The 16576-nt window shown below is 34.0% G+C and overlaps 1 protein-coding gene across 2 annotated transcripts in view; it reads right to left on the bottom strand.

Annotated features, from left to right (window-relative positions):
- Positions 1 to 4783: 4783 nt before the first annotated feature.
- PRRC1 (proline rich coiled-coil 1) overlaps positions 4784 to 16576 on the bottom strand; it is a 53780-nt gene continuing 41987 nt past the window's right edge. The window contains exons 7-9 of one of the 2 annotated variants that reach the window (XM_044662233.1): positions 13596 to 13699; positions 6572 to 6674; positions 4784 to 6061 (exon numbers count right to left, since the gene is read on the bottom strand). In XM_044662233.1, the coding sequence (XP_044518168.1) occupies positions 5852 to 6061; positions 6572 to 6674; positions 13596 to 13699 (417 nt within the window). In that variant the 3' untranslated portion in view covers positions 4784 to 5851. Of the gene's footprint in view, positions 6062 to 6571; positions 6675 to 12729; positions 12803 to 13595; positions 13700 to 16576 lie in introns of those variants that run through there. The other variant, XM_044662238.1, reaches the window with a different exon arrangement.

The following is a 16576-nucleotide window of genomic DNA, read 5'->3' as shown; positions in this document are numbered from 1 at the left end:
TCTATCATAACTGTAGCCCTTTCTATTTGTTCACTTGCCTTTCTAGGTTTCCCTTGAGTCTAAAAGTTTTTAATAAGCTTTCATTGTTTCATCAAGAATACTCAAAAGTGGGGCAGCTGGGTAGCTCAGTGGATTGAGAGCCAGGCCTAGAGAAAGGAGGTCCTAGGTTCAAATCTGGCCTCAGATTCTTCCCAGCTGTGTGACCCTGGGCAAGTCACTTGACCCCCATTGCCTACCCTTGCCAATCTTCCACCTATAAAGTCAATACACAGAAGTTAAAGGTTTAAAATAAAAAAAAAAGAATACTCAAAAGTCCCCTCTCTCATGAAAGTTCCACTTTTTACTCTGTAGATACATACTTTTGCAGGCTAAGTTATTTTAAAATTGTGATTCCTTAGTATTTGAACTCTGTTTTTCATGGCTTAGAGTATTTTTCTTTTGACTTAGAAGTTCAGGATTTTGTTCATGATATTTGAGTTTTCAGTTTTGGATTTCATTCAGATGATCAGTGAATTCTTTCTATTTTCCTTTTCCTTTTCAGTTGTAATAAATTTTATTTATAATTTCTTGAAATATAGTGTCTGGTCACTTTTTGTTTATCGTTTCAGGTTTTCTGATAATTTATAGCTTATCTCTCCTGGCCTTGCTTTCCAAAAATTATTTATGATAGTAAATACTTTTTAATATCTTTTTTCCCCTAATATTTCTTTTGTTTCATAGAGTTACAAACTTTTGTTTGATCCATTCTAATTTTCAAGAAGTCCTTTTCTTGGAAATTGTTTACCATCTGTGCCAAGCCAATAGTTTTCCTATTTTTTCCTCAATAGCTTTCACTTCATCAAGCTTAATTTCTTTCAGATATTCTTATAATCTTTGTGGCTAAGCCATCGCCTTCACTGAGATTCTTCTTGTAATTATCATGGGGTTATTCTTTTCTTTGTTTTCCTTTTAGATGATTCTTTGCCCTAATATATTGTCACTTAGGGACTCTTTTCTTCTACAACATACTTCCTCCATTTAAAAAAATTTAACAAAGGAGTCAAAGCAAAAAACAAACAAACAACACCTTTACTATAGTTATGTCAAATATTGTAGACCAAGCTTATATTAGGATTAGTCCAGTGATTCCCAAAGTGGGCACCACCGCCCCCTGGTGGGTGCTGCAGTGATCCAGGGAGGCAGTGATGGCCACAGGTGCATTTGGGGGCAGTGAATAACTGTAAGGGGGCGCTAAGTAATATTTTTTCTAGAAAGGGGGTGGTAGGCCAAAAAAGTTTGGGAGCCACTGGCTTAGTCCAACCAACTGCTCATGTATAAGGTTTTAAAAGGCAATAAGCACTCATGGACCATAAAACTCAATTAAAATATGCTTTAATAAATAGAGGTCAAAAGGATACCCCTTACAGGTTACATTTCAATTTTTTAAATGAGTTATCCTTTTATTTTTTTTATCATTTCTACATGCACTAGAATAGAACTCAGAAGAACATTGCCCGGGCAGTAAGAATTCAGCAATCTTGTAATAACCAAACAGTGTAGCCTTCTAAAGGCAATTTTAAAAAAGCTCAACAGTATGGCATCACTCAGCTTGGTATTACTTATAGGAAGTAAAAACTCAAGGCTCCAGCTGCTGTCACAATAGCTGCAGATGCATGGCTGTCAGTGGTGAGGTGACACCAACCATCTGCCCCAAAGAATTGATACAAGTACTATCAACAACATATGATTGGGACCTAGGGCATAGCAAATGACAGTCAATTTCTAGTTCAGGATTGTGAAGAGAAAAAGGTCAAAATCTCAGTCAAGCTCTCTCAGGTGATTAAACTAGGAAGGGCCTAGTCTTCCAGAAGATCAGAAGTAATACTATAGAATAGACAGAACCTGAATGATCACTCCATCTATGAGTAGGGTATAAAATCTGATCCAAACAAAGTTCCAATACAGAAACCATGGCTAATGATATGAGTAAAAAGAAAACATTGAAAAAAAAAAATAAGTACCCTGAAATGAGAAGCCTCAAAAGCACACACTCAAGGGAGTTGGCACCACAATTTGAGTAGTGCCTCATATAGAATAAAGGCTTCTGCACACAAGATCATCAGAAATACCTGATTTTCTCAGCGTTTGCCTGGAGGGTTGTGGAAGGACCAATCTAATTCTGAATAACCTTCTAAAGTGATTTTTCCTTATAGATGTACTCAGGAAATAGTAGAGGGGAGGGAAGAGTTCAGGCAAGCAAGGAATAATTCAGTTTTACTTAACTCCTAGGCAAAGGCTAATAAGGAGGACACATTTAGATGAAACCACAGGAAATGACGATCCAGCCACCCCAGCCTCATTACCTCCCCCACTGGAAGCTTCTGACCTTCTTTGGAAGATTATAACAGACTTAACGACCCATCTAATAAAAACACAACCCACAACAATCTTTCTTGATTGAGAAAGCAAGCCAGTTCTCCTTCAAACATTATTTACTCTTCCTCTGGAATTCAGACGTCAAATGCCTACAAAATACATTTCTCCCCAGAACAAAAGTCTCATGAGTCAGGACAAATTCACAGGCACTTTTTCCCAGAATTCACTACTAGGCTAGTTTTAATAGATCAGGAGGTACCACAGGGTTGATCTGGGCTGGAGCCCACACGAGGAGAAATTACACACTCATGACCATAAAATAAAAACCACAACGAATTAGGGGTCCAGCTCAACTCCCCACCTAAAAAGTTGTGTGATCTTGGATAAATTATTTCCCCTCTCTGGGATTCCTTCTATTTTTTCATCTGCAAAATGAGACCTCTAATGGGTAATGTGATTGCTCTAATATTATTTGAGTTCCCACACCAGGTTACACCCCTGACTCTCCAGACTTCCTCTCCTGAGCCAAAGAAATCTGTTTGTTCCTGTACTTTTCACAACAGAAGCACCTTCTGCTCTTGTTATTTCTTTCTCCAATTGGCTTCTTCCCCTCAGAACCTCCATGCTAATGGATGCACCAAGGGTTCATTTTTCTCCAGGCTGCATTGGGGGGGAAAAAAACAAACCTGGAAACTAGGGTTTGAGTATAAAATTCCTATATATTAAAAAAAATTTTTTTTTGGAGGTGACCAGTGAATTTTATTCTCATTTTGAACTGATTCAAATTGATCTACGCAGTTTTCTCTTATGATTTCTTAAAATACGGCATCTGGTCTCACTCCTTCCCTATCTTTAATAATCCTTAAATTACCTCTCCTTGAACTCTTTTTATAAGTCAAATGTTTTTGAAGGTACAAACTTTATAGTTTCTTTTTTTTTTTTTTCAGTCTTTCAATTTTGCCCAAGTATTTGTCTCCTGAAGACATTATTCTGTATGGTTCATTCTTATTTTCTGAGAGGCTATAATTTGGAAAAGGTTTAGTCTCTTCTAAAATCTATTTATTCCTTTCCTTTCTTTACTGAAAACTCTCATTTATAATTTATCGCTCGCTTCATTTCAAGATATAAATCCTTGTGGCAATATGTATGTGTGTGTGTGTATATATATATATATATATATATATACATATACATATATATATACATATAATCTATTTGTGAACTGTTCTATTCTCTGTGAAATACATAACATTTCAAACATAAATAATTAATATTTTCCTTTGTTTATGCTATTTTTAGCCCTTTCTGAAGTAGAACCTTGTGTCAGGGTCAGGCTTTTTACTCTTAGATGGTACTGCATGGCCTTCTATGTTTCTAATATATATTATCTTAGATTCTGGATCCTGGCCTTCACTTCCATCAGTATCTCTGTAGCTCAGATTGCAACAAATTTCAGGCCTACCTATAAGCTTCTGTGAAGTGCTGCATTCTTCAAGGCCTACGTCAGAGTGTTATAAGTTCTCAGAGCTCAAAGAACACTGCAGACTGCTGTACTTCCTGTCTGAGACTTGTTGGCTCTCATTCTCACCAGAGATGAAACCTGAGTGCTCCAACTTTTCTGGAGTTTCCTTTATGGAGTGCTCTCATCTTCCAGCTCCCTGATAAACAATGTTATCCCAGCTGTCCTTAGAGAGTTTTTGGTCCATGATAGAATTCTGAGTTCTTGCCCCAACTTTTCAAACTGGACTCCTTCTTTAGCACCAGTAAGATTCTGGATGTCCTCCTGTACTGCCAAGGGCTGGATGAAAGCACTTACTGTAGTTTTTTGATGGATTTTTTTCCTGAGCAAAATTCAGTCTGGTGGTTTTATCTTTGCTGGAGTTCTGGGATATCTAGCCTGCTCTGCTCCTTTTTTCACTGGGCCATCTTAACTAGAAATTTGTCTTGTCCTGTCTTCTTAAACCATGTTTCATTAGATTCCTAATATACTCATAGATAAGTAACATTTATCTCCAATTTGGTACTCTCATTGCTTTTTATAAGATAAAAACTTCTCTATAGAGATTTAAAATAAATAGTATTTGGAACTCATAGCTAAGTATGATAAAAGACTGCTATAAAAAATGGCAATAATCTATAATGCTCAATTTTTACTTCTGAGGTAAAATGTTGCAGAGATGAGATATTCTCCAAATCTTAATGCCTAGTTTAAAAAAAATTAAAATTGTACTGCAAAAAAGAATTATATTACAAAATTGTGCTGGACAAGAACTTCAAAGAGTTGGGTAAAACTGCCATGGCTTATTTTTCTAACATCTGGAAAGAGTAAGAAATAGTTTATAAAAGTTTAATTATAGCATATGAGAAATTACTTTCTTTACATGTACATACATGCATATACACAGTAAAATTATTTAATAAAAATTGATTTATTTAATTGTCAATGATGGCAAAATAGATTATTTGGGAAAAGGATAAATTATCACTGTGTACAAATATAATGGATTAACGTATTGCATATAGTATAAAAAGGATCCTCAAGGTATCTAAAAAAGTAAAGGCAGAATGGCATTAGCTGAAAAGATGTTTTAAAGCAAAACCAAAAAGTACTGTAATTATTTTTAAAAACACAAACACCAGCCCTATAAAAGTAAAATATTCCCTGCTCATCAAACACTTTATTGTAGAATGGAAAGTAGAAGTAAATAAAGCACAAAAATCATTTGCATGGGAAGCAGTAGCATGTTCACCTATAGTGCTGTGCAAGATGATTCTAGAAATGTTTCTGAATTACAGAGAAGCAAAATGTACCCATCTGCAACTATGTTTTCAGATACTGAGAAAACAAAGACAGAAAAATAAAAAATAGTATCTTGATGTTCATGTGACAATTTATGATATACCAAGATATGATATACACTGAAATATGGCTTTGACAAGCCATGTTACATATGGCTATGTGAATCACTATCAGCATGAAAAAATTTGATGTTTTATAAAATGTTCATGAAAATATTATTTTCATGTATCTCATGAATAAGTCCTGAGATCTTACACAAATCAGATTTTTTAAAAATATGGGAGGAAAATTTCATTTTGAAGTGAAATGAGAAATAAGCAACACTATAGATGATAGTAAGCTCAGACATGGATTCAGAGCTGAGAGGAACTAGTTATCTACTAGTTATATCCTCTTTTAAAAAATACTCAATTTAAACAAGTACATTAAATGTCTCAGCAAATAAACTTTCTTTTACAAATTTAGTACTATCAAATTGTTATAAATGTATTTGTCTAGAGATGCTCATTTCTGAGAACTATGATATTTGAAGTTAGATTATTATATAAGAAAATTACATTTGTTCTTTTTTCTATTTGGAATACCAGTTAAATTAAAAAACCTGCAGAATTCATTCAAATTCTTCAATCAGAAGATATGATTTCTTCTTTGATATTAAGCTAAAAAAAAAGTCTCTGTATCCCAGACAATCTTCTTTCAAGTGGTCCTAGGTGGTAAGTGTTGTTTATACATGCCTGCTATAGCTTTGGCAGCACTGTAGATCATTTGTCGGCGAGACATGCCAGTGAAAGCAACATGCCAATCAGTCCGGCTGACATGTACCAAGCTCTTCTCAAGTACTTCACCCACAGTTACCAAAAGGCCTGACCACCTTAAATTATAATCCTTGGGAGTAAGACATTGAGCCTGTGGAATAAAAAGATGAGCTGTTACTGTTCATGTAATTTAAGAGAAGTTTATAGGTGAATCTACTTCAGTCTCATAGCCATAAATGATTATTAGAAATCTTCAAGATATATTGCTACATTATCTATGAGATGAACCTGTAAGACTCTAAGAAACAAACAAAACAAGCAGAACCTCTTGTTTAAAAGCCTTTAGTAACAAAAAATTTGAATCTCAAGTTTCAGGACTCCTACAGGAAAATACTACAATCTAATTCTAGAAAGGACACACTGAATCTGTATGAGAGTAGTTTTAAAAAACAAAACTGTACTAGGAGGTATAAAGAATTAGCATAAATATAAAAGGCCAACTAATCAAAGGATATGAACAAATGGCTCTCAAAAGAATTGTAAATTAAATGAAAAACTTTGACCCAGAATTTCCACTGCTAAGCACATATCCACAAAAGGGAAAAGACAGATTTTAAATTTTACCCTTCACCCCATTTTCAATTTTATTTTTTAAAAGTACCTGCTGTACATATTCCAAAGGCACTGGTGTAGCTTGTGTAAAAGTTTCTAGATGAATGCCATGGACAGGATCTTCAACTATCAAACAGCCAATGTCAAACCACCTGCAATGTTTAGGTGTATGTTCAGAATTATACATTTTAAAAGCAGATCAATAAGAAATCAAATCTATTGTAAGTTGTAACATAAAAAGAAATGGATTAGATATTGATACAAGGAAGATAAAGCAAAAATAGTTAAGCATTAGAAAACTAACGTGTAATTCTGATCTAGTCTCAAGAAAATAAATAATAATACTAACTTCACTCTTTAAAATTGAAAACTTAAATGGACTTGATTTGAATTTTTGGGTACCTATCAGTATGTAGGTTATAATCTATCCATGCCATCTTATTGGTCTAAATATTCACTTTCTAAAACTTTCAGTACAAGGAAGATGTTCCACTAGAAAAGACCCCAACATTGCAAGGTTACCTAAGGTCCATGTGGGCTGTCCATTGCTTATACCCCAGTCTGGCCAGCTCACTTTCTTTTGTGATCACATGTTTTTTCAATGACATCTTTTATGCTTCTCCTCAGTTGTTGACTGATAATGTGTTCCATACTAATTCACAAAGATAAAGGATGGATTAAATTCTTCAAGAATTAGTATTTTCTGACACCCAGCCATAAAGTCACTGAAATTATACTGATGTTAAAAATGTAAAATTTTTGTTTCAGAGAGAAATTTAGAATCTCTTTTAACACACAATTGCTTAAAAAGAGCACAAAACCAAAGGATATTTCCTTTTGTTCTCCTGAAATAGAAAATGATTGTTCTCTCTCTATGTCAAGAAAAATGTTCATCAGAGTGAAAATAAAAACTGTATATCAATCTATGTCAATTCTCTCAAAGAAAACCTAAAGATTATTGACTGAAATCAGAAAAGGATTGGTATTTCTAGAGACTGCTGAATTCTACCTTGGAGAGAAAATCCTCTAATTTATTATAAAAAAACAAAAAACAAAGAGGTTTCCTCAGATAAATAGGATAACTTATGGAATCATTCTTTATTACAGGTTATGAACAGAACCCAGAGTGAGACTATATTATCTTTAGATGAAAATCAATATAAAATATCATAATACTTCCCATAAGTGGAAAGTCTTGTCCAAAACCTAAAATTTACTATGACTCTACTCTTGGTTTAAAAAAAAAAAGATAAAATGATGATAAATGGAATACCTTTAAGTGAATTGAAAGATATGAAAAAATTAAGAAATATTTTCTAGAGTAATATTATACAACTATCTTTCAATGTCCACATATTTTTGTCTTCAAAGAAATCTCATTTTTGGTTCACATTTGAACCAACACCTCAGAAGTGGTAACCACAACTGATTAATACACTGAAAAAATATGAAAATGTGTAATGTGTAACACATATGGACTTCCTGCCACCACAAAGGAGTGGGTTAGGGATTTCTTTTCATATTTCTTTATTCAAATTATCCCTAATCTTTATAATATTTTTACCTTCACTTGTGGTTGTTCTTTCCATTTACATTTTTATTGTGTATACTATTTTCCTGGATTAGCACTTTTCATTTCATTTAGATCATTCTATGCTTCTCTATTTTCATTACATACATCATTTCTTACCACACAGGATTATTCTATTATAGTTACTTTTCATAATTTGTTTAGCCGATCTCCAATCAATGGAGCAATTCTTTGTTATCACAAGAAGCTGCTATAAATATTTTGGGTATATATGAGGGTTTTCTTCTTATTGATGGCTTCCTTGGAGTATAAGCTCAATAATGAAGTTTCTGGTTCAAAAAGTATGGACATTTTTGTCACTTAATTTGCATAATTCCAAATTGCTTTCCAAAACGATTGTAATATTTCATAGCTTTATCAACAATGTATTAGTGGGTCTGTCATTCTACATCCCCTCCAAAATTAGTTATCATTTTTTTTGATCACCTTTGCCAATGTGTCTTGCATTTCGTTCAGTGATTTGGAGCATTTTTAAAATATGGTTGTGAAGACTGCAATTCTTCTGTTTGTTCATATCATTGGACCATTTATCTCCTGGGGAACTGGTGAAGAAACTATTTATCTAGGGGGAATATTTATCTATCTATTTAATTTTTGTTTATATGCCTTCAAATTGATCTCTTACCAGAGAAATTTGACATAAAGGTTTTTTTCCCCCCTTAGACCATTTCCCTTTTTATCTTAGGTGTATTAGTTTTGACTATGAAAAAGCTTTTCAGTTTCATTCAATCAGTTATCTATTTTATCCTTTGTAATTCCAAAAGATTTTTTTTAAATGCATATTACTGGCATTTTGCTTTTACAATGCTTATATTTTCCCTTCTGTTCTTCCAGGAAGCCATCACTTATGACAAAAAAAAAATTTTTTTTAAGGGAGAAAAAATTCAACAAGATCAACAATACTTCAAAATATACATTACAGGGGGCAGCTAGGTGGCTCAGTGGATTGAGTCAGGCCTAGAGATAGGAGGTCCTAGATTAAAATCTGACCTCAGACACTTCCTAGCTGTGTGATCCTGGGCAAGTCACTTAACCCCTGTTGCCTAGCCCTTACCACTCTTCTGCCTTGGAACTAATACATGGTATTGATTCTAAGATAGAAGATAAGGGTTTAAGAAAAAATTTTGTAAATATACCCACACATATACATACATATACATATATTGTATTACATATAGTGTATTAAATGTAATGTGTATGTATATACATATACATATATATGTGTATATATATATATATATATATTCCATACCTATAGACACCAAAGGAGAGGAGGGGAGATGTCTCCTCATATGTCTTCACTGGGAGGAAGTTTGTTCTTTTTAATTCCACAATGTTCAGGTTTTATGATTTTATGGTTATCCTTTCCACTTACACTGATAAAATTATTGTGTATATTATGCTCCTGACTATACTTACTTAATTGTGAATCTATACGTTTCCATCCTTCTTCACATTCATTATGTTTGTCATTTATACTACTACATAGTAACATTTCATTATATTCCAATACCATAGGAAGTTAGCCATTCTGAACAGATGGGAATCTTCAGTATTTCTTTGTTACTACAAAATGTGTTGCTGATAAATAAATACTTGGTGTATATGGAACCTGCCTTTCTTTTTGTTACTGATCTCTTTAGAGTATATCTAGCAGTGCAATTTCTTAATACATTTAGTGCCTGCTTGATTTTATACAACCCCTCCAACATTGTTATTCTCATCTTTTGTCATATTTGCCATATGCAGGGTATGAGATGAAGTCTCAAGTTTTTATTCCATTTTTCTTATTGTTAGCTTTTTGGAGCATCCATTAATAAAATTATTAATAATTTATAATTTTAAAAGAACTATTTATTCATAACTATCAAGAAATTTGTTCTTATCTTTTCTGTCAAGACTTTATCACAGAAATTTGATAAAGATTCTTCACCATCTAATCCTAATCACTTTTCTTGTTATTCTAGAAGTGTTCATTTTGTTTGTGCAAAGGCTTTTCAACTTTATGTAATCAAAATTACCTATTTGATTTTTTGTAACTGCCTCTGTTCCTTGCTTGGTTGGGATCTGTTTACCCATAACTGCAAATATACATATATGTGATGTTACTTTTCTATTTTTTTTTCTAGGCAGTCTTTAATATTCATGTCAACTTATTGTGGAATATGGAATAAATTACTAATCAGACCAGGTCTTACTTCTGTCAGACTTTTTCTAGATGCTCTTTCCCTGAAACGCTGTTTCTTAAGTAACTTACATTTTATGCTTTACTGAACACTAGATTATTGTGTTCAATTGTTTCTTCCTTGTCACGTCTTTTTCACATATTTTTTTCCATCGGTACCAAGTGCTTTTAATCACTGCTACTATATAACATAGCTTTAAGTATTGAACTGTTATTATCTCTTTATTTCTACCTTTATTATATTAACCTTGATGTTTCAGAAATTTTATTCTTTCAAATAAGTTTTGTCATTTTATCAAGTAATTTTGGATGCAATGACTAAGCCTAAACCCTGAAACCTGAAGAAATTCTTGGGCTTTTGTTCAGTCTTCTAGGTGGTTCAACTTAAGTTTTGTTCTCACCTCTTTTTGTCCCCTCCTTCCTCAATCTTTAAAATGTAGTTCACTTTATCTCTTGTAGTGATTTTGACAGGTTCCAATCTTTTGTTATCAATTCTACTGGTAGCGGGCTGCTTAAAAAAACTCAGGCACTTTGGTTCCTAGATGGTTCCCTGGCTATTCCTCCTGCTGTGATAATGCTGGAGACTGCATGGATACTGAGAATCCAAGGCAATGAACTGGCTTTATCTATTGCTATGTTCCAGTCAGTTTTCTTGTAAAGTTCTGGGCAGGATGGAGGAACTTAAAGAGTAATTTTTCTTTGATTTTTTTAGCTTTTTTTTTTATCATTTATTAATTTATCGTTATTCTTTTTGTTGCATTTTCAGATTTAGTTGAGATGATTTGAGGAAGGGAGAGTAGGAAGGACTTTCTTAGTTATAAGGTCCTTAGTGTAGCCATCATATTCCTTACCTCAAAAAAACTCTACACTTAGGTATTCCACTGTAACCAAATCCGATGGCCTTTTCTCAATGCTCAGGCTTCTTGAACTCTTTGTACCCTTTAACACTGATAATCACCATCACCTTCTGGATATATCTCTTGAGGTTTTTGTGATACTGTTCTCTCCCAGCTCTCTTCCTACTTGTCTGACTTCACCTTCTTAGTGTCCCTTGCTGGACTTTCAATTTAGATATGCCAACTAACGACTGCTTTGTCCTGAAGCCTCTTTTCTCTTAATATTATCTTACTTATTGACATAATCGGCTCCCATGTATTTGATCACCATCTCTATGCAGATGATCCCCAGAGTTTACTCCTAAACTCCAATCCTACATTACCAACTACATTTTGGATATTTTAAACTAAATGTTCTTTAGGTATCTCATTCTCCACAATAGAATTCATTACCTTTTCTCACTATCCTCATTCTTGCCAACTTGCCTATTGCTGCCAAGGATACTACCTAGTACTCAGGTTGACAACCCTAAATTCCTCACCTTCAAACATCTTTCACACATGTCTTTTGTATCCAATCGCACATGCAACACAACATTAAAGACTGGCATCACCTCTTGCCAGGACTATTTCAATAATCTTCTAATTAATCTTTACCTCAAAAATTTCCCCATTCCTATTAATCTTCCACTCAGCTGCCAAATTGATTTTTCTAATGCATGTTGCCTACCCATCCCAGCCAACTCGATAAATTCTAATGCCTCCCAATTACCTCCAAGAGAAAATATAAAGTCCCAATCACCTCTTGAATATAGCTCTGTTTAGCATTTAAGACTGCAAGCTGGCTGCCCCCCTCCTTCTTTTTCAGTCTACTTATACATCACTCCCTTTACAATTTAAATTCAGAATCTATTTGCTGTTCCTTGTACATAGCACTTCACTATCTAGCTCCATGTTTTTTCCACTGGCTGTCCCCTATATCTGGAATTCTTTCCCTCCTCCCCTATGCATTTTATATTACCGGCTTGCTTTAAGACTCAGTTCAAAATTTGGATCTACATCCAAAAATTACTAAACTGTGCATACCTTTTGATCCAGTAAGCCCGGGGGCAGCTAGGCAGCTCAGTGGATTGAGAGCCAGACCTAGAAATGGGAGGTCCTAGGTTCAAATCTGGTCTCAAGACACTTCCCAGTTGTGTGACCCTGGACAAGTCACTTAACCCCCATTGCCTAGCCCTTACCACTCTTCTGCCTTGGGGCCAATATCAGTATTGACTCCAAGACGGAAGGTAAAGGTTTTAAAAAAAATAATAATAAAGCCAACATTTATTTAGTACATACCACACACTGTATTAAGGTGCTTTACAAGTCATTTGATCACAAAAACCTTGGGATGTAGGTGCTACTCTTCCCATTTTACAGATGAAGAAACTCCAGGGTCACATAGCTAATAAGTCATGAGGCCAAATATGAACTTGGATCTTTCTTACTACAAACTTGGCACACAATTCACTAGGCAATCTGATTGCTCTTTTTTCAATACATTTTAGAACATGTAGAACTTCAAAATGACTGCAACAGTCCTAGACCATTGTGTTTGCTGGGATTTTCAAGAGAGATGCACACTTAGCGCCATTCTCAAGAGATTTTTCCATTCAACTCAAATATCTGGGGAAAGAAAAAATAGCTTCTTGTCAAAGATTAAGAGATCTCATGCTATAGATTTTAAAAACAGTTTAGATTAGCGCAGCAATTCAAATTTAGAGTAACAGATACAAATGCATTTGGTAAACCAAAATGTACCACAAAAATATATTTTATCAAATACCTGGTATTGCAGATTTTTGGTCATCTCCCATTACTTTGAATAATTATGATTTTTTTTCTAGAAATTATTTTCAAACTAGCACATCATTTAAAAAATAGTTAAACTATAATCCAAATATTAACTAATATACTTGAAGAAATAATAGACTTCTGCTTCTTATCTCATTTTGTGAAGTTACTCTTATTAGGTATATATAACCATTGTAAATAGATTTACTCCAATTCCAACCATTAACTTGTCTTAAGAATAGAAAACTAGGGGACAGCTGGGTAGCTTAGTGGATTGAAAGCCAGGACTAGAGACAGGAGATCCTAGGTTAAAATCTGGCCTCAGACACTTCCTAGCCATGTGACCCTGGGCAAGTCACTTGACCCCCATTGCCTAGCCCTTACCACTCTTCTGCCTTGGAGTCAATAGTATTGACTCCAAGACAGAAGGTAAGAGTTAAAAAAAAAAGAATAGAAAACTAATAATTTCATCAATGGAAATAGTACAAAGGCAATCTTGAACACTGACCCTCACAAATACTTTCCTTTAATCTCTAAAATAGTATCCAAAATTGGATATATTTAATATATGCCATCTAACTCTAATACACAATAGATCAAGATACAGCACAATAAAGCCTCTTACTTGTCAGGTAGTAATTCAGCAATAAAGTTTTCTATAGATACAGCAGGTTGTTTCTCATGAATCACACCAGTTCGCCGCAAGTTGTCTATCCGTTCTTGGGCCCCCTGAAAAACAACAGTGCAAGAGTTGGAGAATATCCTTTATTCCATTTAAATGGCTGCCTGAATAGAGCCAAACAATACAATTACCTCAAAAAACCTGGAAAACAACTAATGATCAAGAAATCCAACTAGAGTAACTTCTTCCCCTGCACAAAACAGCAAAGAATTCATCAATCACATCCTAAAAGGAACCCCAAAAGGAAAAGTCTAAGGAATGCATAGACACAATACAGAGTTCTTATAGCAAAGAAAAATTTCTGAAAACATCAAGAAAGTATCAGTTCAAATATAAAGAAGTCACCATCGATTGCTCAAGACTTGGCAATCTCAACCATTGGCAAAAGACAGGAGCTAACAAACAAGAATAATTTAGCTAATAAGATATACCTTCTAAAATATACTCACAGATCCCAACCCCTGCAAAGCTGGAAATAATCTTAGGGGAAATAATTGACCTTTAAAGAAAGAAGATGTTTGATAATTTCTGAACAAGAGGAGAGCTGAATAGGAGTTCTGAAATACAAAGAGAAAATCCCAGAGATTAACTGAGCAAATGGAAGAGGCTATCCATGATATAGGGGAAGACTTTTAATGTCTTCAAAAACTAACAAGGGAATTAAATAAGAAATGCAGAGTACCTAGGGCTGTATTTTGTTCAGTTCTGAATGTCTAAAGAAGAGGAAAAAAGTGTAAGCAAAAAGAATACATTTATATAGAAAGAAGGAAAAAGAGGGTGTAACTGCTATTTCTCATAACTGAGATGAGTGAGAAGACTATGCAAACATGAGGGAAAGGAGAGGGGGAAAAGCAGTCAGAGAAGAACTCTATTATTATTTTAAAGACAAAGGAGAGTTCAACATTTATGAATAGTTTGGTGCAAAATACATCACTTTCAACAGGGAGGCAAGATTGAGTGGGTAGAACTGTTAAAATGGAGAAAAAAAGAGTCAGAAGTTAAACTTCCAAGTCCTGAAGGAGGGATTAAAAGAAAGAAAAAGAAAAGAACTAGAATCAATTAGCAAACTGCAGAACTCACGATGGTATATGAAAGTAATAAAATATTACTTTGTAGCAAGAAATGATAAGGCAATTTCAGAGAATCCTGGGTAACATGGCTTGCCAGAGTGAAGGGAGCATAACCAAAAGAACAAATTACCATTAAAAAAACAACTCTGAAAGAATTAAAAACTCTGATCAATGCAATGACCAACCAACCATGGTCATATGTTGAAACATGTTGAACACCTCCTCAGAGGTGATGGGCTCAAGGTCCAGAAAAAAATAGACATTTTTAGATTCGGCCAGTATGTGGATTTCTTTTGTTTGAACAATGCTACAACCCTTGCCTCCACTTCTCCTGATTTTTAATAAAGAGGATGATTAGGAGGACTGGACATTAACAAAAAAGAGGTCCACTGAAGTTTTTTTTTTAAATGCTTAGAAGAGAATAGAAGGAAGTTTACAAGGAAGAAGAGAGAAATAGGGCAATTTTGAAACTAACATGTGGTATTATGTAACCATTTTTTAAAAAAACCAAGCAGTATATAATGGAGATTTGCAGTCTTCTAAACTTTTTTATATCCTTCAGTGTATATGAAAATGCTTTATGTGGGCGCGTATGTGCATTAAGTAGAGAAAAAAAAACCATAGATTTTTCAAAAAGGACTAAAAAATTCAAATCTTAAAATGATTGGTTACAAAATTTTAAATGGAAATAGAAAGGTAAACGATGCTAGAAAAGTTTTAGGTAAAACCTACCATGTCTGAGGTAAAAGAAAGAGAAAAAAGATTGTAGCTTTATTGTCTCAATAATTTTAAAATGCCTTCTGTCTTAGTGTTAATTTTAAAATGGAAGAGCAGGTAGGCAATTGGAGTTAAGTGACTTGCCCAGGGTCACAAAGCTAAGAAGTGTTCTAAGACCACATTTGAACCCAGGTCCTCTTGATTCTAGACCTGGTGCTCTATCCATTGTACTACCTACCTGTCCCTGACTCAATTACATTTTAAGGCTTAAGCAAGACTTTACATGGAATAGTTATTTATGTACAAATGAACAAAAAATAATAATGATCAAAGCTGAAGTTTATATGGCATGTATAACTTTGCAAAACACTTTACAAATGCATCTCATTTGATCTATAAACTATACATGAAATTAGAGAATTCTTAATTAGAGGAGAGAATAGGACTTTTGACACAGCTAACTCAAAAATCATTTTTTAAAAATCCAATATATTATACAGCAAACTCATAAGAGATTTCTTTTATATAAAAGAGTTCTTAATGATTACAGAAGCAAGACTTATGAGTGATGGATAGATTTGTCCATCTAAAATATCTTGGGATTGTGTTTTCTTTCACAATATAAATAATATGGAAGTATTTTCCATGACAACACATGTATAACCTATATTAAATTGCTTGCCTTTTTTAATGAGGGTAACAGGAAGGGAGAAAAAGAATTTGGAACTCAAAATTTTATTTAAAATGTTAACAATTGGGGAGCAGCTGGGTAGCTCAGTGGATTGAGAGTCAGGCCTAGAGACGGAAGGTCCTAGGTTCAAATCCGACCTCAGATACTTCCCAGCTGTGTGACCCTGGGCAAGTCACTTGACCCCCATTTCCCACCCTTAGCACTCTTCCACCTAGGAGCCAATACACAGAAGTTAAGAGTTTAAAAAAAATGTTAACAATTGTTTTTACATGGAAAAAATAAAATATTTTTAAAAAGGAAAAAAGACTTCTGTAATAAGGATGAAAATCAAGTTGACATTTTCTATTTAGGTGATAATGGAAAATCTCAGGGTAAAGGATAGAAAAAGGTATAAAAATATATGGCAAACTGTAAAACTAATGAGCAATGAATTTATTATGTGTAAT

Source organism: Gracilinanus agilis, chromosome 1 (genome assembly GCF_016433145.1).
Source record: "Gracilinanus agilis isolate LMUSP501 chromosome 1, AgileGrace, whole genome shotgun sequence".
Lineage (NCBI taxonomy): Eukaryota > Metazoa > Chordata > Mammalia > Didelphimorphia > Didelphidae > Gracilinanus > Gracilinanus agilis.
This window is presented reverse-complemented; position numbering and strand designations above follow the sequence as displayed.